The sequence below is a fragment of the Anguilla anguilla genome, chromosome 6 (genome assembly GCF_013347855.1).
Source record: "Anguilla anguilla isolate fAngAng1 chromosome 6, fAngAng1.pri, whole genome shotgun sequence".
NCBI lineage: Eukaryota > Metazoa > Chordata > Actinopteri > Anguilliformes > Anguillidae > Anguilla > Anguilla anguilla.
The window spans coordinates 43,461,162-43,487,850 of NC_049206.1; the positions used below are offsets into that span (position 1 = coordinate 43,461,162).

Consider the following 26,689-nt stretch of genomic DNA (forward strand, 5'->3'; position numbering starts at 1 on the left):
CAGTTTCAAATGGATGGGTGTACCTTAATAGGGCTTTCACTCTCTCCAGACTTAACAGAAAGTTTGCCCTAAAGGAAGCATGACCAATCCATAAGTGCTTAACTGAATAAATTGATTAATTGATATAGAGCGGCAATAACATAGTTTAGTTACACTGCCCACTGTATATTCTTTTTCAATAGTTACTCTTTAAAACTACAGAAATCTTTCATTTGCATGTTTTGTCCTTGTGGGTTCATTATCTGCCACATAAAGCCATCTAATATCATTGATTATTGCAAAAAGAGCATTGTGGATGTGACTAATGATGAAATTGCAGCCATAATAACCCACTTTATATTTAAAAGCCATTTGATATGCTAATATTTTTGAGTGGCTTAAAACCTGTAGATACTATCTTGTGCTGCCTTCTGTGAACACCTGACAAGTCTACAGAACAGGTATTTTGGAATTTAATAATAAGCTTGTTGTCTTTGAGCATTGTAATCCTGTAAACATTTCCCATTGACTAATTACGAAGCAGTTATTTTTCTTTTGGAAGTGTTATTATGGACATAGACTTGATGGGCCCAGGCCCAATCTGAGTTCTGCGTACTGTCCTTCTTTACTATACCCAGTCATATTTACATTATCTCTTGACTGTACTCATGTCTGACCCCCTTAATATTGTATTAATGTAATAACTGTTTTATCCAGTTAATGTATGTGAAATTATCAGGTGGTTGAAGTCACATTTCCTTGCAAAAATAGCTGCTCTGTTTTTGACGTGCTGTTCAGAAACAATCATTTCCAGTTTCTATTTACTCAGACAAAAAACAGTCTCGCTGCATCACCAGTGTGGGTGCAGCAGTTTGTTCAAGCTTCTGTGAGCTATACGAGGATTAGATCATCTTTCATGATACAATTGCAAATGAAGAAAAACAGGAACTGGGAAACAATGCATAGATTACTTGTTTTGTCTATGACAGAGTATGCATTGCGTACATTGTGTTCTAACTTAATTAAAAGTGAAACAAAAGGCGCGTTTTTACCCCGGAACTAGGAACCTTTTGAGGAACTCAGTGCGTTTCCACCGCAGGAACTAGGGTCTAAATTAGTTCCGGGGGCTTTATTTTACCCCCGAAAAAGTTCCTGCTCGGGGGGTAGTACTTTCTGAAAGTACAGGAACCTTTTGGGTGGAGCTTGCAGCGCTGAACATTTCTGATTGGTCGAGTACTCGCAGCATTTTTTTGTGTTTATTTTCAACCGCCATGTATAAAAAATTTTTTTTTTCATAATAACTTCAAATCAAACTTGTATGTTATGCGGCGCAGTAGCCTAGTTTTGGTTATAGCCTGCCAACGTCTTGGAATTATAACGTGTGCTCTTCTGTTCTTTTCTTGCTTTAGTATTCGTTTTATAAAATGCTAAGCATTTGTGCTGGGACAGCATATTACGTACCAAAACATTCAAACGGATTAATTCGGTTGCTGAATATTTTCTTCCGGATTTTCTTTGTTAGCCCGTTGTAATTGACTCAAAACGTTTGATACAGTTATGTGAGGTATGCGGTAGTTCTGCGTAATTCACATTGGTGATACAGTAAAAGCAAACTGGAAATCACCTTCCGCACTTTTTGTCAGGGTAAAATAACAGGTTAATTCTAGTAATCGTCCCTTTAGCTTTTTCAGACTGCCGTTATTTTACTCTGCCATTCTTCAATTCCACAAAAAGACCAGGAAGACTATGGACTAATTCATGGTGCATGGTTCGCATCTGGAGGGCACATTTCGCTGCTCGGCTAGCAGTAACTTTGAAGGAAACTAAACGGTGGCTGTACCACTACTAATTTAAATTTTCACGCAAGTCCGAGTTTTCGTTCTATTCTTGTCATTTAGCGATTAGCCTATATGGAATTGACGATGAGAAAGTAATCAGACAGCAAATTGTTTACAACGTGTGCATGTTTTCTGCTGTTGTTGCCAGTTATATTGGAAATGTGAATGCATTCTGTCGCTTCGGATGTCAAGACATGAATGCGAATGTTCGCATAAAAACATAATGAATGTGTTTGAGAGGATATATAAAACAGTTACAATCTGACTATTGGCCTATTGGCCGGTCCAAGTTCAACTACCAACGACAGTTTTGCTTGACAACGGTAAAATATGCCCAAACGGCTGCAGAAGAATATTTCAATTCCAGGTGATTAAATCGATAAAAATCAATAAATACAAAAGTAACCATATATAATCATTGTTGGTAACCCGTTGTATATAAGTGGAATAAACCTCTCCGGGCTGTCCCGGTTATTAGAAAATAATGTAGGCTACTTCGGTGGTAGTATGGGGTTACAGAAGAAATCATAGGACAGATGGACCGACGACAACGTCGCTTTTTCATATGTCAGTGGGCTAATTTGCCTAATCTTCGCGGGACTTTAGACCGCGGTGGAAACGCAGACAACCATGGGCTGAAGGAACCTTTTAGTTCCTTGAAAAGGGACTGAATGTAAGGTACTTTTGGTGGAAACGCGGCTAAAGACATCAGGAGTTTGTATTGTTATACCTACGAATAAAGGCCTATGAAATGTTCTGAAATATTAAAGCTAGGGAAAGTACTGGTAGGGTAAAAAAAATGTTAATAGGGATGCTGCCATTTAGTACAGCCTGTACTGGCCACCATACAGTATATAGCCAGTGCAGACTGCAAGCACCATGCTGGAGGAACAGGACACCTCTCATCCATAAGGAAGTTAGTCAGCTCATGCTTCGTTGATGGAAGAGGAAAAATGTTCCAGATTATCCCATAAAAACTTGACAGCCTCATTCTACTCAAACAATTGGGTGACTACTCATGCTCTGTGATGGGGGGGCGGGGGGGACTGTCATCTTGAAGTACATCCCTCTCTACAGGAAGGAAATACCAAAATATAGGGTGAAGACAATCGTTGGACTTCATCATTTGGAGACCACCACAACTCATCATTGCTGGAACACTTTTGTATTTTTTTCATCACTAAATGAATTTCATTTGACTGTCCATTTACAACATTTACTAATAAGCCTTGTCTAGGCAGTCAACTGTGTAGATATTTGGTCTATCCAACTTACCCAGGGGTCATCAACGTGTCCGTACACGGACAAACGTGTCCGTGGCAAGACTTGTCTGTGTCTGTGGCAAAAAAAAAATTGATTGGGAAAAAAAGTTCATTTTTTTCCCCATGATAATATACATTGCAATCATTTTCTTGTCAAAATATTGACAGTCTAATGTTTTCTGAGACTAATAAATTAATTAATTAATTAAAACTTGACCACTTCACGTTTTGTATGTCCGTGGTAAAAATTGCATTTTGACCAAAAAGTCCGCCACAAGCCAACACGGTGATGACCCCTGAACTTACCATGTTCCAGAATAAAACATTTTTATACTTTTTGAACCTTAGCTAGTCATTACAAAGTCCTTCTAATTGGATGGCAAATAGACATGGGAACTGTAATGACCTTAATGATCAAAGTGTGAACAAGTGATCATTTTTAAATGATCATTTTTAAACATCCATGAAGTTTCAGCAATGAATATCAGAGATTCTACGATCTACTCATTCCCAAAGTTGCTCATACAAACAACTGTTAATATAAATGTTGGTTTACCTTTCCTTTTGTACGTCAAAAGACAAGCTTTGAAGTGACCTGCGATAAGAAAATATAGTACGTATGGAAGCAAGGCGGCGACAACGGTTGACTTTGAGTTATCCTTTAAGGAGTTAAAATTGTTCTTGTGGAGTCTGGAACGCGCACTATATCATGACCTGTCGGGTCACCGGTAAAGGAACCCCGGACTTTATCGCGGTGGGGTCACCCATCGGTTTTGGCAGGTTTTCCTTCGAGTCAGCGTTTTTGTGCGATGTTGCTCCTTCATGCCTAGCATTTAATTTGCTGCTTGAAGTGGCTGTCGGGCTCAGTCAGAGAAATGTGCCCTTGGAAAAACGGTCGCGACGTGCTCCTGACGTGTGTGCTCAGTCATGTCTTTGGGGACTTTCTGGGTTAAATAGTCATTAAGGAAATTGTGAAACCTTAGAATGTGGAATTTCAAGGTTTTTTTCTTTTTAAACAACGTGTCACTTGCTTTTACTTTCTTCCAAACTGGAATGCCCACTTGTTTCATTTTTAGGCCTGTTCCATTGCTGGAACGTCCTTCAGCAATCCAGGACTTTTCTCCGAGGTTGCTGGCTGTTGCTTCTTTTCACTCTTGCTTCGTAATATACCAGCATAAGCATTGTTGTAAATTGTTTTACATTCCCTAGTGTGGCCAAATTAAATTTGCCCTTGCTTGCTTATATATTCAAACTCTGACAAGTGTTTAAACCATTCTGCTGTAGGTTAACTGAAGGTTCTGAATTGAGATGTGCCCAGAATAAACTTGACATGAAGTCTTGCCTAAGTGAAGATTAAGGTCAGACATTGTGACCTCTATACCAAATTCAGGACCGTAAATCTAGTTTTGCTGCAGCTGATGATGTTATGTTATTGAAGGTAACTGCTGTTTTGGGATTGTCTGACTCCAGGTCTTTCTCTTTCAGACTGTTGTCCGTGGGAGCATTGTCGGACACGGGGAATACATTGCTGCAGCGTTGTCGCAGCTGAGCCACCTCTCGGTCACCAGCTCGAACGCACTGCGGAAGACCAGTCCCTCAGAAAGGGAGAAGGCGCCCCCCTTGGGCCGGGTCGAGAAAGCGCAGGGCGATGGGGACCGCAAGTTGGAAGTCACCGTCGACGACAGCAGAGGCGGGGCCAGAACACACAATGAGGGCAGTGAGAACTGGAGCCACGCCCCCTGGCCCCAGCCCAACTCTACCCACAAGGCAAGCCCCTCCACCTGCTCCAATGGGACCACGCCCCTTGCAGCTGCTGTGGAGCTTCCCTGCCCAGGGACACGCGTCCATAAAGGGGAGGCGGTCCCCGCGGACAAGCCTGAACAGAATCTGGGCGTGGCACCCCAGTCGGTCTCCGTCTCTGGCTTCGGCCCCCCGGAGACATTTTCCCAGCAGCCTCAGGCGGACGTCAGGACCCACACGCCGGAACCTCAATTCAGTAACCCAGCCCTGGCCCGCCTTTATAGGAGCTTCAGCAGACCCAACTCTTACAATCCGCAGGTGACCCTCTCTCCACACTCACCCAGGGAGAAATGCGCAATATTTATTCATTTAGATATCTGGTATCTACAAGAGTAGGCTATTGAGCCCTTCCAAGCGTATCAATATTCATAGGCTGTAGAGTCTTGCATCTGTAATATTTGCAGCAAGAGCATTCATCTAGCTAGCATAACAAGGCTAGTGCAGGGAACTGCAGTCACGCATTCATACAGTAAGTACAGAGCACAGTAAATTGTTTTTCGGAATCTGACAGGGGTTAAAACGGTGGGCAATGCAAAAGCGCATTAATGTGAACACACATCGTGTAGTCGGTGAACACACATCATGCAGTTTCTCGGTTCGGCTGGTTTAAAGACAGCCTCGCTGTGGTGTGAACACTGAGCAGCCTGTCATTCATGACTTACAGCGCTTTTAAAAAGCTGATAGATCATGCCTTAAACACTGAGTGTATTGCCGAGTAATAAAATATGATATGCGGGTACCCCACTCAGAAGCGCGCATAAATATCGAGATGGTATGCTTTGGCAGTTGCCAAGGAGACATCAATATGGGGGCCATGTCGATGAATACAAATGGCTTCCCATGGGCGATGACCTCTGAGCAGATGCTGGAATAGATATGGGGTTATAGGTGAACTGAGAGATGACTAGGTTTCTAGGTTTAATTTTAAACAAAAAAAAAGGACTTCATTTGAGCTGGTCATTTTGAATGACATCTTCAGATGAATTGTGGAATCACAACTAATGGTCAGAATCAGAGTCTTAAATGGAGGGAGTGCCTTTCATAACATGTATGCATATTAAATACCGGTAATGCATTTCAGAATGTGAATATTAAATAAAGGGAGTGTATTTCAGAATGTGAGTATTAAATAAAGGTAATGCATTTCAGAATCAGCGTTTTAAAGGAAGATAATGTATTTCAGAATAGGAATATTAAATAAAGTGAGTGTATTTCAGAATGTAAGTATTAAATGAAGGGAGTGTACTGTATTTCAGCATGTGAGTAGTAAATAAAGGGAGTGTTTTTCAGAAAGTAAGTATTAAATAAAGGGAATGTATTCAGAATGTAAGTATTAAATAAAGGTTATGTATTTCAGAATAAGAGTTTTGAATGAAGGGAATGCATTTTATAATTTGGATATTAAACAAAGGAATACATTTCAGAATCAGAGAAATACAGGGACGGAGTTGTGAAGAGGGCTTCAGGTCTTGTGTCTCCTGTTTGATCACACAGGCCTCCTCCTTCCAGAGGCATCACTCCTTTCACAATGGCATCGGGGCCCCCCTCCAGAGAAGCCTCAGGACGTACCAAGCTGTGCGGGTCCCGGCCAGCTATACCGCAGGACTGTCCCCGCACATGTACGCGAGGCGGGGGGGTACCAGGCCCGCCCTCCCCAGGCAGGACGGCATGGCCCAGCCCCGCCCCGCCCCCGCCGGCTCCCCCTCCCCCGGCGGCCCCCGCGCCACCTGCTCTCCCTCCCTCCTGCGCCCCCAGCGCTCCTCCGCGGACCCCGCCCCCGACCCCCCCGAGGTCACCCACGAGCAGTTCAGGGCCGCCCTGGAGCTGGTGGTGGACAAGGGGGACCCCCGCTGCTACCTCGAGAGCTTCGTCAAGATCGGCGAGGGCTCGACGGGCGTGGTCTGCATCGCCCGGGAGAAACACGGCGGCCGACTGGTGGCCGTGAAGATGATGGACCTGTGCGGGCAGCAGCGCCGGGAGCTGCTCTTTAACGAGGCAGGGGCTCTTCTTAACCGGCTAACGAGCTACTCTGCCATTCCCCTTTTCATCATCGGAAGGAACCATTCATTCCCCGTGCTTTCTGCTGACCCAACGTCCTGTGTTCTGTATTAACGCAGGTGGTGATAATGAGGGACTATCGGCACAAGAACGTGGTGGAGATGTATAAAAGTGCCCTGGTGGACGAAGAGCTGTGGGTGATCATGGAGTACCTCCAGGGCGGCGCTCTCACCGACGTAGTATCCGAAACCAGGTAAGGGCAGTGGGACAGCTCAAGGGGAAAACAGCACCTCATAACTTTAACTGCAGTAAGTATGGGAAAAGAAGTATTACAGGTGGAACTTGGTCATAAATCCGATGCTAACAAAACACACAAAGAATGTGTGGTTACTTCTGAATGCCATTGTCACAAGGTCGTGCATGCCCTGACCTGCCTTGTTGCAGTAACTCTATAAAACCACTAGAGGGAAGTATGTGGATTATCCAAGGATTGAACCTGGCTGCGCAAGTGAGACTGTGGCAATATTCATTGGTCCCTCACTATGGGGAATATCCACTGTGAAACATTTTTACTCTCCGTGGAGCATTTAGGAACTTTTGAGCTTTTATAGAAAATAAAAAGTATGATGCTGTTTATGGTTTAAAATTGATATTTCATTACCACATTATTTGAGGATTTTGCTCTGCAATGGAATGTATAATGCAACAAATACAAGAATATCAAAGAATTTCCCGTGAGAGAGGAGAATGTTGAAAAACTCCCATTAAATATATTTTTTAAATTTCAGTTTAATTTGCTTAATCTGAAAATGGTGCAAACCAGATGGGAAACTTCAACAGACTCATTGGTGCCAGCCATTATATTTTTGCTAAATATGCAATTTATCTGAGTTAAAATGTTTCATATTGGTATATATACATTATGCTATATATGTTATATGGGCATTTTGATATCCAAAATGGTGGTTGATGCATTGCTGTAAGGTACAGGGGCACAGGCATTGCGGCAGATGTGATCATAAACTGGACGAATGTTTGCCTGGCTTAAATCATTTATTTAAAGAATTGATATGGAAAATAGCCATGGGGAACAGAATGTTTTATGAATATGGAATATTTTCTTTGAAGCAATGTGGCATTGTGAGGTGTAATGTTGCTTCATTAATGAAGAGCTATTTCGGAGAACTGGTAGGCCAAATAATTTTAAACAGTATTGCAGAATAGTTACAAACAAATAACTTCTAATAATGTGTAACATTACCTGGCTTTCATGTAAATATAAGCGTGTTTTGTATTGTTTAAAATTATAGTGCATACTGGTAATGATTTAATTTAATTAGGACTGTAACCTATGTTTCTTTTAAGTGCAGAGGTGTTTAATATATTAAACCACTCAGTATTTTATGTTATATTAAGGTTTTTTAAGGTGGAATACCAACTTGTAAATACAAGTGCATGTTTAGTTGTGTGTTACAATGATAATGAGTTGTTTTAAGATGGAATGCCGACTTATAAATGCAAATGTGTTTGATATAATGTTTCCTTAAGTAATTGGTGTTTTCTAGCTGTGGGTTGTTTTAAGGTGGAATTATTTCTTCCTCTTTGGTAGTTGATGGCTCCCAGGCTAGTATGTATGAGTTCAGAGTGACACTGTTTGGGTTGTCATTCACCAGGCTGAACGAGGAGCAGATTGCAACGGTGTGTGAGGCCGTGCTGCAAGCTCTGGCCTTCCTCCACTCCCAAGGTGTCATCCACAGGGACATCAAGAGTGACTCCATACTGCTCTCCCTGAACGGAGAGGTGAGTCTTCCATCTCCCAACATGCACCTGTGCTCTCAGCATGCGTTGGTGTACTCTATATAAATATGCGAGCGTGTTTGCGTTATGCATATGTGCGTATGTATTGTGTGTGTGCCAGTGCACATCTGTGCTTGTGTGAATGTAAGTGGGCATATGTTCCTGTTGCATGCACATGTGTGTGTACTGAATACTGTTCCATGTGAACTAAATGTGTGTGTATGCATTAAGTTTTGTTTATGCGTCTGCAGTGACAGGGATTGAACCTGGGCTTTGCTTTGCTTTAAGATGCAGTATCAGACACAGAAACACATCGACTGCAGTAGTAATCCTGCCTCTCCTCTGCCTCCGTGTAGATCAAACTCTCAGACTTTGGGTTCTGTGCCCAAATCAGCACAGACATCCCCAAGAGGAAGTCCATGGTGGGGACCCCGTACTGGATGGCCCCAGAAGTCATCTCCAAAATACCTTATGGCCCTGAGGTAAGATGAAATCTCCCTGTCTGTTTTAGCTAAGCCTGTGCTTATTTAAGCATCAACGTAGCACCTTGTGCTAAATGTAAGCTACTTTGAACCTGTCTTTATCATAGGAAGTTTGAAGTGTGGGGGTTATGGTGTTATCTGTAATCTACTCTTCAAGTGGGGTCAAAGGTCAGGGAATTCCCAAGGTGGATTCCAGACTTTTAAAAAAACACTTTCCATAAGATTCCTAAGACAAACTTCAAGCCTTAAGTAAATATAGTTGTATCATAAAAATGTAATGTCAGATGCGCTTCACTCCAGCTAATGAAAGAGGTCTAAATAGGTGTTTAATAGCTAGGACAGTCCAAGATGCATACTGTACAGAAGGAATCTTATCCGTATAGCTTCACAGGGACTAACCTGAAATAAGGAGTGTGTCTTAGCTTTGAGTGTTCCAGTTTCCCCTATTTTTTGTTATTCCCTGTAAAGTTACCTGGGGTACAGAGCCGGCTGCTGGTATAAATGCTATGCGGTCATTTAGGGCCACATTACAAACATAGGCTACACAATTCAGGTGTTAAATGTATTTTTTTTTTTTTTGAAAGACATTGTAATTGTGTAGTATTAACTGGATGCTAATAGCTTTTTCAATGCTATTGTTATTTTTTATTTTTTGATATTATATACAGTTTGCGACCGGTTCCCCCCAGTTCATTTTTTTTTGTTTTGGGCCACCAAAATCCTAGAGACCTCTCTGTCTGAGAAAGAATATACTGTATACAGTAATATTTGTATAGTATATTTTGCACAGATGTGTAACTTTGGTATAGTCATAAGGTTCATGGTCAATTTTAAATATTCCATTACTTTAATAACACAAATCAGACAAAAAAAATTTCACTTGTTCTAACTCTGTTATTGATATTTTCTCTGTTCACTATTCCTCATAATATACACAGTATGCAGCTGGATTGTGGCTAGTTCACAAATGAACAGCTAACCATGGAAAAATGAACATCTCCCCATGTTAGCTGAGCTATCTAGCTTCAGAACACAGTTCTGTACCAAGGCTTAGAGCTATAGCACAATCCTGTTTTAGTGTGACCTCTGTAGCAGGATTACTTTGATACTGTTTGGTCATGATCACTGTCGTTGAAGTAAACATGCTTTTCATAGCACAGTCCAGAGTCAAAATCAATTTTCACACATCTCTTAGCATCTACGGTTTATGTGATGGCACTTTGCCATACCTTAGGTTTTACTGAAATATAGGCATGGTGCTTTCCACCATGGACTGGCAAGCTTGCAGAGAGGGGAGACTGATCATAGCTTTATATGACAGACATCCTCCTCAGCCTGTGTCTTTGGAGCACATTTGTATTGTGATTTGTCTCCCGCTCTGAAACATCTGGGTGCGTTTATAAGCAGGACTCGTCGCTGCAGCCTCCTTCGTAAATTTACAGCCCATGTGGGTAGAATGCAGCCACCTGATTGGCCAGGGGGGTATTGTTAGTATGTGATCAGACTGTGAATATTCCTCAGTAGGACATTGCTATGTCCAGTAATGTGTCGCTGTGCCGAGCTGCTAGTCACAGTCAGCACTGAGAATGGTGCATTATCAGAGAATGTGCCGCCCTGCAGTTGTCCTTGAACGTGATTTTCACTGGATGGCTTGTAATGGTCGCTCATTACCAGATGATTGATTTTTACGTAGTTACAGATAGTTACATCATATGAAACAATTGCTTATGTACACTTCTCTTGAAAATATGAACCTACATAGGAGGACAATAGTTTTAAAATTAAAACCAATCTGTTGCCATTATTATCTCAGTGCCTTTCCTGTAACCAACACTGACTGCACGCAGACAACATAGATCCTTTCAAAATATGTTTACACAAATGTTTTGGCTACTAATGGATAATGCTTACTGGAACTGTGCAGTCTGCAGGGCTATTGTCAGTATTAATGTAGCATACTTGCCGCAGCTGTTTATAACCTTCAGGTCAAACACGCACTGCAGATGTCTCAGAAAAGATCCAGGGCATTTGTTTTTTGTTTGTGTATAATTCTAAATACTTCACATGTCCCCCTGAGACCCAGCAGATGTATTTTCATTTTTTGTCATCTTTAATGACAAAAACATGTTGCAGTGAAAAGATTGCATTTTTTTCTATATTTATTTTTCAAAAATTGCTTTTGATATATTTATTTCTTTTAATGTTCCTTGTAGTGTAGGTTTCACTATGACAGCATACTATGGGTCTTGAGACTCATGTCCCCTACAAGGGACAAAAATGAATTGTTTTTAGGAGGTGGTGTTTATTAGTTAGATTTTCAAACGTTTGTGCACGTGGTGCAATCTGAAGTATTGTAGTGTGGGTGTAGCTCTTGGCGAGCAGTGTGACGTTGTGTGCACTCTGTCGTTTGGAAGGCGGATGTGTGGTCCCTGGGCATCATGGTGGTGGAGATGGTGGATGGAGAACCTCCGTACTTCGACGAGACGCCGCTGGTGGCCATGAAGAAGCTGAGGGACGAGCCTTCGCCCACTGTCCGGAATGTGCACAAGGTGAGACACACACACACGGGTGCACATACACACACACACACACACACACACATCACTGTGTTTGCCCCCTTCCTGATTTCCTCCATTATTTCATCATATCTGTGTCACCCTGAATGGTTTCAGATCTTTAGACAAAATGTAGTAGTGGACAAAGGAAACCTGAGTAATGTGGTTAATTGTTTGATGGAGTAACTAAGGGATTAATTACTTTTTCACATGGGTGATATTGGTGTTCGATAACTTTTTTCAGTAAACAAATGAAATAATAGTTTAAAAATGTGTTTTGTGTTTCCCTTTGTCTAATATTACATTTTATCTAAAGATCATTTAGTGTGACAGATTTGCAACAATAGGGGAAATCAGGAAGGGAGAAAATACTTTTTCACGGCACTATACATATTTACATGCAGGTACATATATGCACACACTGTGTTGGCACTGTAGGATCTTAAATCTTGAACTTTCAGAGTGTTTTGGAAGTTTTTGTTGCAGTTTATAGTGTGCGGAAACAATATAGCATAATCCCACATATCCATCCCTGTTGTACAATGCAAAATAAGGCCAACAGCCAAAGCAATTTGAAATATTGTATTGAGTACTGTACTGGAAAACAGTACACGTTTTCTAAACTTGGGAAGTTGGCTTATTTAAAAGTTGGACATAATTAATAACAAATGATACAAATATATTTCATAATTTCACAAAATAAAACATTAGTTGCTTGTACTGAACAATCTTCAAGTAAATCTCCCTCTTAGATCCTGCACATTCCTAAACATTTATATTAACTGTTGGAGAAACACTTGACAATTGTTCACCATGACCAGCCAAGCATTATTCCTAGTTATGCCTTCACATAGCACCAGATAGAATGTTCTTTTAAACAGCGAATAGTCAGACTGTGACCTCTCTTTGTCCGATGCTCGTTTTCGTGCCCAAGGTCTCCCCGATGCTGATGGACTTCCTGGGACGCATGCTGACCCGGGACCCCCAGGAAAGAGCGAGCGCCTCCGAGCTGCTAGAGCACCCCTTCCTCCTGCAGGCAGGCTCGCCCCGGTGCCTAGTGCCCCTGGTGGAGATGCACCGCAAGCGCATATCCAGATGCTGACCCAGGGCGGCCTCGCCTATGCTCTACCCGCCTCCCACCCCCGAACCTCAACACATGCCCCCTAATTCAGAATTGGAAGGGTGGCAAAAAGCTACTTCGAGATAAATCCGCTGGTGAATGACATGCAGTCGTTCATATTCCTCTTTGGCAGCATAAGGAGAACCTGTCAGAGCAGGTCCTGAAAGTGGGAGGAGCCAGGAATTTATCTCAATCTCATGGACTTTCATTAAAAAAGTGTCATTTAAAAATGTGCAGTATTGACTTCTGGAATCTTCTGACTTGAGAAAAATTCTAGCTGGTGCCAGAATGAAACAAAACAATAAAATGAATAGGTGTTACTAAAAGACATTTTGAGCAGGATGGCACCCGTTTGCTGGGAGGCCTTTGAAATGGACACTGCTGACTGTGCAATCCGAACAGTTTGGCATTCAGATGTTGTGAATGTCAGCTTTTCTTTATGTCGCGGGATTACATTCGTTTTTTTTATATGCACTGTACACGATTTTAGGATTTGTATGAAGGCTTGTCTGAAGGTTGTAAAGAACATTTTTTAAGACGTGTGAAAATGTGTCTCTGTAGAACCATTAAATCTCGTCCTACAGCAAGAATAACTTGCTGTACCTCTCTAAGTGTCTAGAGCTCCCCTTTATGAGCAATTTTAACATCTTTATCTGATTTTTTCAGCCGGTCTCATCACTGAACCCTCTTATGTCTAGTCAAAACAAGTGCAGGCAAGCACAACACAGTTCAGGCTTTGCAAATACTAATCAAGCATCTTTGGGTTTTTATATTGCGAACAACAGACATAAGCATGATAGCAATGCACTAATTAGTCAACCACAATACACGTTAACGTCCAACTACACTTCTGTAATTACAAGGCTTGTTTTGTCATTATGTTACAGTGGCAGTTCCGCTCTTGTTTATCACACAAAGAAAATAAAATCTTTATATTGTGGATTTGCCAGGGCAGGTTTACTCAACTGCACATAAAGTGCACAAAATGCAGTGGGTTATCACAATGCTTAGGCAATGAATTGAGCTAGAAGTGGAGATCGAAAAATGCTTTGGAAATCACGTCTCACTGCAATGAGCTTCTCAGAGGAGAGAGTCCCCAGGGCGTGTCTTCTGACCTCAGGACAATGACCCACCAATTGTCATCTGTGCTGCGGATTTGTCTGTGGGCCATTCTGGGTCGGGTGCCCCCACCCCCCCACCCCCATTGGATCCTTGAAACAAAAAACTTTACAAATCAATGTTTGACCTACATTTAATTTCTGTTGCTGTGACCACCTGCTTTGCAGTCAGACACAGACGTATAAATTTGCATGCCATTAAGGGGATTCAGAAAAGGAAAATATGATGGTGAAGATGACTCCCGTTCCTTTGTGGTTTAAGGATAGTGGGATTGTATTGCCACTTTCCGAATCAGTGTGAATGTGTTCATGTGCTTCTGGATTGAAATTGCTTGTTTTCTCATTTTGACTTCAATTGATTTGAGGTACCTGCACAGTTTTTCTCTTTTTTTGTGGTGAGCCACTGTGACCCTTTCTCTCATTTAGAATTAAGATTGCTGTGTGACACAGAGGCTGTGAATGTGCATATATGTCCTTAAATTTTAAAATGAGTTTCCTACTCTCTGTTTAAAGATAGCTTACAAATGTTCTTTCATTTTTTGGATCAGCTCTACCAGTCTGCCTTGTGTTGCTTCCCTGAGGTAAGACAGGGCTAGTGATATGGATCTGGACAGAGAGCTACCCCAGGAGAGTGATTCCTTTGATCTCTTGAAATGTGTCTCCTCAAGGCAAGAATTACACGTTGGACATAAAGCCATTGCCATGGATGCCCTGCATTTTGGTCTTAATGCCCTTTTAAAAATAGCTACCCGTGCAGCAAATTATGCCTTGCCTTATAACCTATAAGGCTGTGGTGCCCTCTAGAGGAGAAAAAGGATTTCTTCAGCATATTTTAAAGCATTTTTCACTACATGTCAAGGTGAAAGTGGAGTTGTTTGGCAACGTTTTCACAATTTTTCCATCACCTTAATGGCAGCCTTACACTATCTTGGTAATAGGCTTGTCTGCCAGTGCTCTCAAACATTCACATCAACCACCAGATTTCTGTGTATATCTACATTGACCTAACGTGAGAGTGTCCATGAATTAAATCCTTGAGGTAAGTTTTCCAAATTCTGCTGTGAAACGACAGTTTTCAAATGTTCGTGTTTAGCTAGCTACATAATTGTATTTAACAACGTTGATGAAGGACTGATTACTTAGATGAGGCTTAGAGTTAGATTCATTTAGCTCTCAGTGATTAATTTAGCTATCAATAAGTCTTAGCTAGCTAAACTGGCTAACTGTCAAGCTAACGGTACTGCCGGGTTACATATAGTTTTGGTTTAAATAAAAAAAAATCTGAGCACTTACCAATTCATGCTATATTTTACAGTAAAAATAAACTGTTTCAGTTTAAATAAACAATCTGAGCGCTTACCAGTACCTGAAATATGTTTGCTTTATGATATAAATAAGCAGTTTTGGTTTAAATCAACAATCTGAGCACTTTCCAGTACCTGACATAGTTTTGTTTTATGGTGTAAATAAACAGTTATGGTGTAGCAGTTTTACAACTCTACGCTCCTTTCTGGTGTCCAGGAACATCTTTTGATTTATGATGTGATAGGATGCTACAAAATTCAATGTCAAGCAGCCAAGAAGGACCGATTAAGCAGATTGACCACACAGCACATTCAGTTATTAAGGATCTATTTAGAAGTGATTGACTTGACAGACAGAGTTTATATTTAACGGGTTATATGACCTTGTTATCTATGTCATGAACAACCAAATTTTTGGATTGACCCCTGAAAACATATAATCAACATTCAAAATCCCTATACATTAAAAAGTCAAGCAAATCTATGGTAATGCATTTCAGTTGATGCAATTAAGGTATTTGTATTTATTGTCACATTGCATCTTAAGCTGAAGGTACTGTAAGCCAGCATCTCACATACGTTCCTGAACAATGGTGTTTGCTTTCGGTGGAAGGGGCATGTGGCACATGGTGTCTCTCTGAGAGGGTGCATGCTTTGCAAATCAACTGTTTTAAAAATACCATGTAACCTATGATAATACCTTATCACAGAGCTGAGGCTCTGCTCTGTTTTAGCTGCACGGTGCTATGGAAAGCCTCAGATGTCAGTAAGTGAGACATCGCCGGAAAGTGAAGTACTGTGCCATCACTAGCTTGTGCTATCAGCAATCCGCGGATTGGCAGTGAGTTACGTGCGAGTTGTTATCATCAAGTGTAGCCAAATTAAGCAAACATGCACCAGCTGTATTCCTTCTGTGAGCACACAATAAAGGGCCTATTAGGCCACTGTAGACTGATTCTGGTGCCTCACGCAATTATTTTCAATGGAGCCTGTTTCCTTGAACCCTACCCAGTTAGCACTAAACAAGACAGGATGAAGGAGTTTTATTTATACTCTTACATTTCTGAAGTTTCATGCTTTGAAGAATTTCTTCTTTTTTGACTCAATAATTATTTAAGAAAATATTAAACCATTTGGTTACAACAATCTACCCTGCAGTACTTTGGACCTTGAAGAGCCTTGATGTAAAGCTGATCTCAAATGGTAGCAGGTCATGGTGATACTGACAATAAACTCTGTATACTGAGAAAAAAGAAATCAAATGTTCATATTAATTAAATCATTGCTGGGAAATCCCTTCTCTTAATCAGTTAAAAAGAATAAAAAGATGATGAAATGCTAAAACTAAAACTATATACTGTATATTGCCCAATAACATGAAGTACTATTTGCAGGGATGTTTAGGTTTAAATAAGATAAGTATGCAATTACTCAAGGGTCACTGTGTTTCTCCTCTGGGACATATTTAGCAGAATAGCTTGCCCTCCCCCTCAATATGCAAATTATAAACTTTAACGTTTTTTCTTTTTATTTATAAATAGCATTGTTCGAAATGACCAATCAAACCATTAGAAACGTCTGTATAATAAGCATAAAAGTCTCAATGCCTGCGTGACTTATTTCAGCTCAGTTACAGTAAAACCAGTTGCAAGAGCTGCTTAGTGTGTGGAGATATTTAAAGATCAGAGCTGAGCATGGGTGAGCTCCAGCACTGTGACAGGTCTGATAGGCAGGTGTCAATGCCATTTGGAGGAGGGATGAGCCAGACACCCTCTGTCTCCAAAAATTAACTCATGGTGTATCCAGCCAAACAATGTGTAACAGCCTGTGCCCTGCGCACCATTCTCCTATCTAGCTGTCATCTAGACATAAGTTGGAATCAGATTTGGAATATGAGGAGTGGTTTCAAATGAATTTTGCCTGTGCCCAATAATTCTATTCAAAATAAAACTCAAGGATAGGTCAGTGACTTCCTTTTGCAGAGGTGTGTGGAATGTCTAGTGGGTGAAGGTGGTGGGAGTGGGGGTGAGGAGGCTGGATGGGTCTGAGGAGATAAGGCGAGGTGCATGTTTTCCTAAACTGGATATTAGCAAGTAAAGGTCCCTGTACTGACCCCTTTTCCTTGATGTAGGACCAAAATAGTTTACTTTTCCCCTTGTGCCACCAGCTACCACCATATATGGCAGTTGCCCTCCCTATATAAGCATTGCATGATGTCTGGAGTTCTTATAGCAAACCTCTGCATTCAGAAAAGTCCTCTGCTCTCTCCCTTTGAAAGCTTTCCTCACACTCCGAAGATGGGTGATGCTACCATGGCCGAGTTTGGAAAAGCAGCTCCGTTCCTGAGGAAGTCTGACAAGGAGCGCCTGGAGGCCCAGACAAGGCCCTTTGACATAAAGACGGAGTGCTTTGTAGTCGATGATAAAGTGGAATACGTCAAGGGCCAGATCACCAGCAAAGATGGGGGCAAGGTGACTGTGAACACGGAGGATGGGAGAACGGTAACCGTCAAGGAGACAGATGTGCACCCCCAGAACCCACCTAAATTTGACAAAATTGAAGACATGGCCATGTTCACTTTCCTCCATGAGCCTGCTGTGCTGTTTAACCTCAAAGAGCGTTATGCAGCCTGGATGATCTACACCTACTCTGGCCTGTTTTGCGTGACGGTGAATCCCTACAAGTGGTTACCGGTCTATGATGCAGAGGTGGTGGCAGCTTACAGGGGAAAGAAGAGGTCTGAGGCTCCACCTCACATCTTCTCCATTTCTGATAATGCCTATCAGTATATGTTAACTGACCGAGAGAACCAGTCCGTCCTCATCACCGGAGAATCCGGGGCAGGGAAGACTGTGAACACCAAGAGAGTCATTCAGTATTTTGCCAGCATTGCTGCTGCAGGAGGAGGAAAGAAGGATACCAGCAAGGGAACACTGGAGGATCAAATTATCCAGGCAAACCCAGCCCTGGAGGCTTTTGGCAATGCCAAGACTGTGAGAAATGACAACTCCTCACGTTTTGGGAAATTCATTCGCATTCATTTCGGAGTAAGTGGCAAGCTGTCCTCTGCTGACATAGAAACCTACCTACTCGAGAAATCCCGTGTCACCTTTCAGCTCAAATCTGAGAGGAACTATCACATTTTCTACCAGATCACATCCAACAAAAAGCCAGAATTGCTGGACATGATGTTAATCACCAACAACCCGTACGATTATGCTTATGTCTCCCAAGGAGAGGTGACGGTCGCATCCATCGATGACTCAGAGGAACTGATCGCCACAGACAGTGCCTTTGATGTGCTGGGCTTCACGCCCGAGGAGAAGATGGGCGTCTATAAGCTGACGGGTGCCATCATGCATTACGGAAACATGAAATTCAAGCAGAAGCAGCGTGAGGAGCAGGGCGAGCCTGATGGCACTGAGTCTGCTGACAAGTCAGCCTACCTGATGGGGCTGAACTCTGCTGACCTTGTCAAGGGACTCTGCCATCCACGGGTTAAAGTCGGAAATGAGTATGTCACCAAAGGTCAAAATGTGGATCAAGTCTACTATTCCATTGGTGCACTGGCTAAGTCAGTGTACGAGAAAATGTTCAACTGGATGGTTGTGAGGATCAACCAGTCCCTTGAAACCAAGCAGCAGCGTCAGCATTTCATAGGGGTGCTGGACATTGCAGGCTTTGAGATCTTTGACTACAACACGTTTGAACAGTTGTGCATTAACTTCACAAATGAGAAACTGCAGCAGTTTTTCAACCATCACATGTTTGTGCTGGAACAAGAGGAGTACAAAAAGGAAGGAATTGACTGGGAGTTCATTGACTTTGGCATGGACTTACAGGCTTGTATCGATCTAATCGAAAAGCCCCTCGGAATCATGTCCATTCTGGAGGAAGAGTGCATGTTCCCAAAGGCTAGTGACCAGACCTTTAAGGCTAAGCTGTATGACAACCACTTAGGTAAGTCAAGTATGTTCCAGAAACCACGTGTAGTGAAGGGTAAGCCAGAGGCACACTTTGCCCTTATGCATTATGCAGGCACTGTTGACTACAACATCGCAGGCTGGCTGGTGAAGAACAAAGACCCACTCAATGAAACTGTGGTGGGGCTTTATCAGAAATCCTCCCTCAAGCTGCTTAGTACCCTGTTCTCCAATTATGCTGGGACTGATGGGGGTGACAAATCTGGTAAAGGAGCCAAAAAGAAAGGGTCTTCTTTCCAAACTGTTTCTGCCCTACACAGGGAAAACCTCAACAAGCTCATGAATAACTTGAAGACCACTCACCCCCACTTTGTGCGCTGTTTGATCCCCAATGAAAGCAAGACACCAGGAGTCATGGACAACTGCCTTGTGATGCACCAGCTTCGCTGCAATGGTGTGCTGGAAGGCATAAGGATCTGTAGAAAGGGCTTTCCAAACAGAGTCCTCTATGGTGATTTCAAGCAGAGGTACAGAATCCTGAATCCATCTGCTATTCCAGAAGGTCAGTTCATTGACAGCAAGAAAAGTGCAGAAAAACTGCTGGGATCTCTGGACATTGATCACACACAATACCGCTTTGGACATACTAAAGTCTTCTTTAAAGCTGGCCTGCTGGGCACACTGGAGGAGATGAGGGATGACCAGCTTGCACGCATCATTACAAGAATCCAGGCTAATGGCCGTGCATTACTTATGAGAGCAGAGTTCCAGAAGCTTGTGGAGCGCAGGGATGCATTAATGGTTATCCAGTGGAACCTTCGATCATTCCTGAGTGTGAAGAACTGGCCCTGGATGAAAATGTACTTCAAGATCAAACCCCTGCTAAAGAGTGCAGAGGCAGAGAAAGAAATGGCAAACATGAAGGATGAGTTCAACCAACTGAAGGAGGCTCTGGAAAAATCAGAGGGCAGACGGAAAGAGCTGGAGGAGAAGATGGTGTCCCTTCTCCAAGAGAAAAATGACCTTCACCTCCAGCTGCAGTCCGAACAGGATACACTGACTGATGCAGAGGAACGCTGTGAACAGCTGATCAAGAGCAAGATCCAGATGGAGGCAAAGGTCAAGGAATTATTGGAGCGAATCGAAGATGAGGAGGAGATGAATGCAGACCTCACTGCCAAGAAACGCAAGCTTGAGGATGAGTGCTCTGAGGTAAAGAAGGACATTGATGACCTGGAGCTCACATTAGCCAAGGTTGAGAAAGAGAAGCATGCCATTGAGAACAAAGTCAAAAACCTTACTGAGGAAATGGCCTCGCAGGATGAAAACATCATGAAGTTGACAAAGGAGAAGAAGGCTTTGCAGGAAGCTCATCAGCAGACACTTGATGACCTTCAAACTGAAGAAGACAAGGCAAATACACTGGCTAAAGCTAAGGCTAAGCTTGAGCAACAGGTGGATGACCTAGAAGGCTCCCTGGAACAAGAGAAAAAAGTCAGGATGGACTTGGAACGTGCTAAGAGAAAGCTTGAGGGGGATGTAAAACTGACCCAAGAGAATGTGATGGATTTAGAGAATGATAAACAGCAACTTGAAGAAAAACTGAAGAAGAAGGACTTTGAAATCAGTCAGCTTAGTGGGAAGGTGGAAGATGAACAGCTGATCAGTGTTCAGTTGCAGAAGAAACTGAAGGAGAACCAAGCTCGTATTGAGGAGCTGGAGGAAGAGCTGGATGCTGAGCGGGCAGCCCGTGCCAAAGTGGAAAAGCAGCGGTCAGATCTGTCTCGTGAGCTGGAGGACCTCAGTGAGCGGCTGGAAGAAGCTGGAGGTGCAACATCCTCCCAAGTGGAGCTCAATAAAAAGAGAGAAGCAGAATTTCAGAAGCTGCGCAGGGACTTGGAAGAGTCCACTCTACAACACGAGACTGTTGCTGCTACACTGCGGAAGAAACATGCAGACAGTGTGGCGGAGCTGGGAGAACAAATTGACAATCTACAACGTGTCAAGCAGAAACTGGAGAAGGAAAAGAGCGAGTTGAAGCTGGAGCTAGATGACATGGCCTCCAACATGGAGAGCGTTATCAAAGCTAAAGCCAACCTGGAAAAGCTGAGCCGCACTCTGGAGGACCAGATGAACGAGCACAAGACCAAGGCTGAGGAGACTCAGCGGGCCCTCAATGACTTCACCATGCTTAGGGCCAAGCTTCTGACTGAGAATGGAGAGCTCAGCCGCCAGCTTGAAGAAAAGGAGTCCCTAATCTCTCAGCTCACCCGAGGCAAGAGCTCTTATACCCAGCAGCTAGAAGACCTGCGCAGGCAGCTTGAGGAAGAGGTGAAAGCAAAGAATGCTCTTGCCCATGCAGTTCAGTCTGCCCGCCATGACTGTGACCTACTGAGAGAGCAGTTTGAGGAAGAGCAGGAGGCCAAAGCAGAGCTGCAGAGAGCATTGTCTAAGGCTAACGCTGAGGTATCCACATGGAGGGCCAAGTATGAGACTGATGGTATCCAGAGGACAGAGGAGCTGGAAGAAGCTAAGAAAAAACTAGTGCAGAGGCTGCAGGAATCTGAAGAGGCAGTTGAAGCGGTGAATGCCAAGTGTTCATCGCTTGAAAAGACTAAACATCGCCTGCAGAATGAGATTGAGGACCTAATGCTGGATCTTGAGAGATCGAATGCAGCCTCTGCAGCTCTGGACAAGAAACAAAGGGCATTTGACAAAGTCCTTTCAGAGTGGAAGCAGAAGTATGAGGAATCACAGTGTGAGCTGGAGTTATCCCAAAAGGAAGCCCGATCCCTCAGTACCGAGCTCTTCAAACTGAAGAATGCATATGAGGAAGCCATCGATCACCTGGAAACCACAAAGAGAGAAAACAAAAACTTGCAGGAGGAGATCTCAGACCTGACCGACCAGCTTGGTGAGGGAGGAAAGAGTGCCCATGAGCTCGAGAAAATTAGGAAGCAGCTGGAGCAGGAGAAGACAGAACTGCAGTCTGCACTGGAAGAGGCTGAGGGTTCCCTGGAGCATGAGGAGAGCAAGATCCTTCGTGCTCAACTGGAATTTAACCAGGTGAAGGCAGACATTGAACGAAAGCTCTCTGAGAAGGATGAAGAGATGGAACAAGCTAAAAGGAACTACCAGCGTATGATTGAATCCTTGCAGACTTCTCTCGAATCAGAGACTAGAAGCCGCAATGAGGCCCTTAGAGTGAAGAAGAAGATGGAGGGTGACCTTAATGAGATGGAAATCCAGCTGAGCCAAGCCAACAGGCAGGCTGCCGATGCCCAGAAGCAGCTCAAGGCTGTCCAGTCCTACCTGAAGGACACTCAGTTGCAGCTGGATGATGTTTCCCATGCAAGCGACGATCTGAAAGAGAACATCACCCTTGTGGAGCGCAGGAACAACCTGCTGCAAGCGGAACTGGAAGAGCTGAGAGCCATGCTGGAGCAGACAGACCGGGGGCGGAAGCTTGCAGAGCAGGAGCTAACGGATGCCACAGAGAGGATGCAGCTTCTGCACTCCCAGAACACCAGCCTGATCAACCAGAAGAAGAAACATGAGACAGACATCATGCAGCTGCAGAATGAGGTGGAGGAGACTGTGCAGGAGAGTCGCAATGCTGAGGAAAAGGCTAAGAAGGCCATCACTGATGCTGCCATGATGGCAGAGGAGCTGAAGAAAGAGCAGGACACCAGCGCTCACCTGGAGCGCATGAAGAAGAACATGGAGCAGACTATCAAGGACCTGCAGCATCGCCTGGATGAGGCTGAGCAGATTGCCATGAAGGGCGGTAAGAAACAACTGCAGAAGCTGGAGGACCGGATCCGTGAGCTGGAAAATGAGCTGGAAGCAGAACAGAAGCGTGGCATAGAGTCCATCAAGGGGGTACGCAAGTATGAGCGCCGCATAAAGGAGCTCACCTTCCAGACCGAGGAGGACCGCAAGAACATGGCCCGTCTCCAGGACTTGGTGGACAAGCTGCAGGTTAAGGTGAAGTCCTACAAAAGGGCAGCTGAGGAGGCTGAGGAACAGGCTAACAGCAACCTGGCAAAGTTCCGGAAACTGCAGCACGAGCTGGAGGAAGCAGAGGAGCGGGCCGACATTGCAGAGTCTCAAGTGAACAAGCTCCGTGCAAAGACCAGGGATGGCCCCTGCAAAAAATCACACGATGAGTGATAAAATATCCTTATCTTCTCTCCTCCATGTGTGTTCCCCTCCATTACACCTTCTGAATGCATGCACCACTGAAAATATTCCAGAATATTGTTCAAATATACAATGATATATAAGGCTATGAGTACAAAATAATTTTGCTCTCATACATTTTTTATTACTTGGTTTTTTTTCAGAATAGGTTTTTTAGTTTTACAGCTACCCTCAAAAGGAAAGTGCCATTGCTTTGATATGCTCAGTGCAACACTATACATGCTTGACCCAGTTTCCTGGCACCCTGGTTTTCAGTTTCTTTTTTAACAGTTGCAGCAATGATCAGATAGTGCTCTGCTCAGGACCATTTTTAAGCTGAGTAACTAACTAATGCACCTCAGGGCTCAATCTTACTCAGCTACCAAATTGCTTAAATTCTAATCACTATGAGTGTTCCTGACGGCTGCTTTGGAAATGAAAAAAGGCAGATCATCTGAAAGATTGAATAGAAATGACTGTGACCTCTAGTGAAGGGTAAAGGAGTGCTGGCATGTATAATGTTCAATGTTGCGGTTTATGCAGTGAATTCTGAATGAGCTTTAAAGGTATGCAGAACCTGAAATGTTTCATGTCATCCTTTATGCAAACTGGAAATAGATGGTATACATTTGTTTCTGTAACATTCACAATCTCGTCATATGACACTGCACAACCCCATGCAAAATATATTATGCCTTAAAGATGTATTTATAGTGCCCTATGGTGCACTTATAACGCACTATAAACACTACTGTCACTGCTATGAGCAATCATAACAACTTATAGGTAATTATAATAGCCTTTATAATGTGAAGCATTGCTATGACAAACTATTGGTCCAAAGGGCATAATGTGTTAAACCCCTATGTTATACCCTTTGGTCTTTAAGTTTGTCATAGCAATGATTTATATATCATCATAAAATTATCGTTATGATTAACTATGAGTTGTTATGAATGCTTTTAGCTGTGTTTATAGTGCATTATAAGTGCATCATAAACCACCCTGCATATAGCTATAAGGAATATGTGTTTGATTCATAGAACGTGTTACCAATATTTCCTACTGCTGTAATGATTAAAAAACACCAATATAATCAACAGTAAAGCATTAGTAGAATCCTAATGCTTAAGCTGTACTTTTAATAATTGCTTTGATAGTACATTACCTCACTGGCCCTTGTTGTGGAAAGATTTCTGATTGAAAAGTATGTATTTTTAAGCATGCAAGTTGTTCTGTTTCTCACAAATATGATAATAAAAACATTGTATTTCATTAAAATGATTCTTCATTTCTTTAATTTCCTTATTAGCCTGACCAATTATTATGCAAGGTAGAAACTAATTTTCTTTTAATTATAAACTAAAAAGAAAACCCTATGTGGTAAGATTATTTCTGTATCCCATTTTGGGAGACGAATATTTGTCAGATGGTCATTTTATTGAAATTGTATTGTATTGACAGTATTTTAAACAAAACTCTTTAAAATAACATACTGTATTAAAGTTATCTCTTGTTGTTTCCCCCTTAAAATGTACAAGAGGTGAAATTAAACTGAAATTAACTGACAGCATCTAAGTCAACTGCTGACAAATATATAGGAATATATTTTTAATTTAAAAAACATTAATAAAAATATTGACTCCCCTGGTTGATGGGACCCTTCAGTCTGCCAGCTGCACATGATGGTTACTGAGGAAATCAGATGTCACTAAACTGGTGGATTGAGAATGAATGGAAACACTGGTTGGAAGCAGACAATTTAGTGGACACTCATGCAAATAAGCAGACAGAGGACTTTGTAGCAATGGAATCAGCCAAAACATATTATCCAGTGTTCCAAAATTTGGAGAGAAATGTCAAGTTAAGGATTATAGACATTTTTTTCTTTTTTATTTAGTAAAAATATTATTACACATGTATTGCATTTATCTAATTTGTCAGCTACTTTGAGTTGTTGCTTAGTTTTAATATCATAATAGTAATTGTTTTTGTTAGGATGTAATTATTATGCACAGAGAGAAATGCCTATCATACAACACTTTTGGAAAAGGGTACTGAAAAAGGTTGCAATGTAATTTCCAGAATCTGAAAAGGTGGATCTTTACGATCCCGTCACACATGGAATATCAAACAGCTACACTGTAAATACGCTTATTGATGGGCCAAGTAAGCCAGCCTTGTTTGAGAATTTTGTATTCCAATGTGATTTAGGACAGCACTCCTCGTACAAGTCTCTCTTGAGAGCAGCCAAGTATACACACAAATATATTAAGTAGGGAAGGAAACAGAGAAGGGGATTTAGATTAACAGTATTACAAAATTCTATTCTCCAAGAGGGACAAATACATGGATATTAAATTAGGTATAATGTCCATTTAATTCTTTAGTACAGGGTGAACATATTCAGACTCTTTGAAAATGGTCGAGATTTAACAATATGGGAATTAAACGTTCAGTTTAAGCACTGTAATGAGCCATCTCTAAACTATCATACACCACCTGGCTATGTGTTCAGAGAACACATGCACTAGATTACAATCTCTTCAGTTTATAGACAATTTTACTGACACAGAATGCTTTTACAATTGAAACACGGTTCTCTGAATTGGAAAACCAAAATAGTAAGTGCATTATGAGAAGCTGCATTACGAGCCTCTCTATAAATCTTCAACCATTGTGTTAAAAAAACTACACAACACAAATCACAAATCATCGAGCCGACTACGGAGAATGCTGCTGAGAGCTTGATGATGTAAACATCTGTTGTGTAATTTTTTGACAATATCATAAATCTGAGAATAAACATTTTAAAATATATATATTTTTACAATCAACTGATATGCAAAAGACATTGTTTGGAGAAAGTGGTTGTGTAATTGTTTGGTTATGAGAAGATATGGTTTTTTCTCTATGGGAAAACTTATTGTTTCATTCCATGGGCTAGCGTGACCACTGCATCTGGTTTCAAAACATTTTAATAGCCTAGGTCTTCTGTAGATGGTGACAGTGCGATACATACATATCGAGTGCTTGTGTATTTCAGAATTCAGTGTTCTTTAAAATGACGTAAAACGACAATTATTAGCACGTCTATTCGTGCTGACGTTCATTTTCCTCTCATGGTTATGGAACGCGCTACAAATACAATTCCAGCTTCATTTCAGTCACTTGTGTAGCAGGACTATAAAAATACATCATTAAAAATGCAAAGAGCGTCTGGTGAGATATCTGGACTTGTGTTAATTCTTTGGCTGTGACTGAGCGTGCGAATGCCTCCTGCTTGTTCGGGCTCACATCCAAAGGGCCCACACAGTCACTCATTTAATAC

The 26,689-nt window shown here is 42.2% G+C and overlaps 2 protein-coding genes across 5 annotated transcripts in view; both read left to right on the forward strand.

Annotated features, from left to right (window-relative positions):
* LOC118230748 (serine/threonine-protein kinase PAK 6-like) overlaps positions 1-13,439 on the forward strand; it is a 32,289-nt gene extending 18,850 nt beyond the window's left edge. For all 4 annotated transcript variants that reach the window (XM_035424033.1, XM_035424031.1, XM_035424032.1 and 1 more), the window contains exons 3-9: positions 4,565-5,137; positions 6,374-6,874; positions 6,997-7,130; positions 8,551-8,677; positions 9,031-9,156; positions 11,571-11,705; positions 12,646-13,439. In XM_035424033.1, the coding sequence (XP_035279924.1) occupies positions 4,565-5,137; positions 6,374-6,874; positions 6,997-7,130; positions 8,551-8,677; positions 9,031-9,156; positions 11,571-11,705; positions 12,646-12,813 (1,764 nt within the window). In that variant the 3' untranslated portion in view covers positions 12,814-13,439. The remainder of the gene's footprint in view (positions 1-4,564; positions 5,138-6,373; positions 6,875-6,996; positions 7,131-8,550; positions 8,678-9,030; positions 9,157-11,570; positions 11,706-12,645) is intronic.
* Positions 13,440-17,498: 4,059 nt separating this feature from the next.
* Positions 17,499-24,639, forward strand: myh6 (myosin, heavy chain 6, cardiac muscle, alpha). The gene has a single exon (XM_035420786.1). The coding sequence runs from the start codon at positions 17,551-17,553 to the stop codon at positions 23,347-23,349; it is 5,799 nt and encodes a 1,932-aa protein (XP_035276677.1). The 5' UTR covers positions 17,499-17,550; the 3' UTR covers positions 23,350-24,639.
* Positions 24,640-26,689: the final 2,050 nt, after the last annotated feature.

Coding starts and splice junctions, on each gene's coding strand:
- myh6 (XM_035420786.1), top strand. CDS start 17,551: ATGGGTGATGCTACCATGGCCGAGTTTGGAAAAGCAGCTCCGTTCCTG.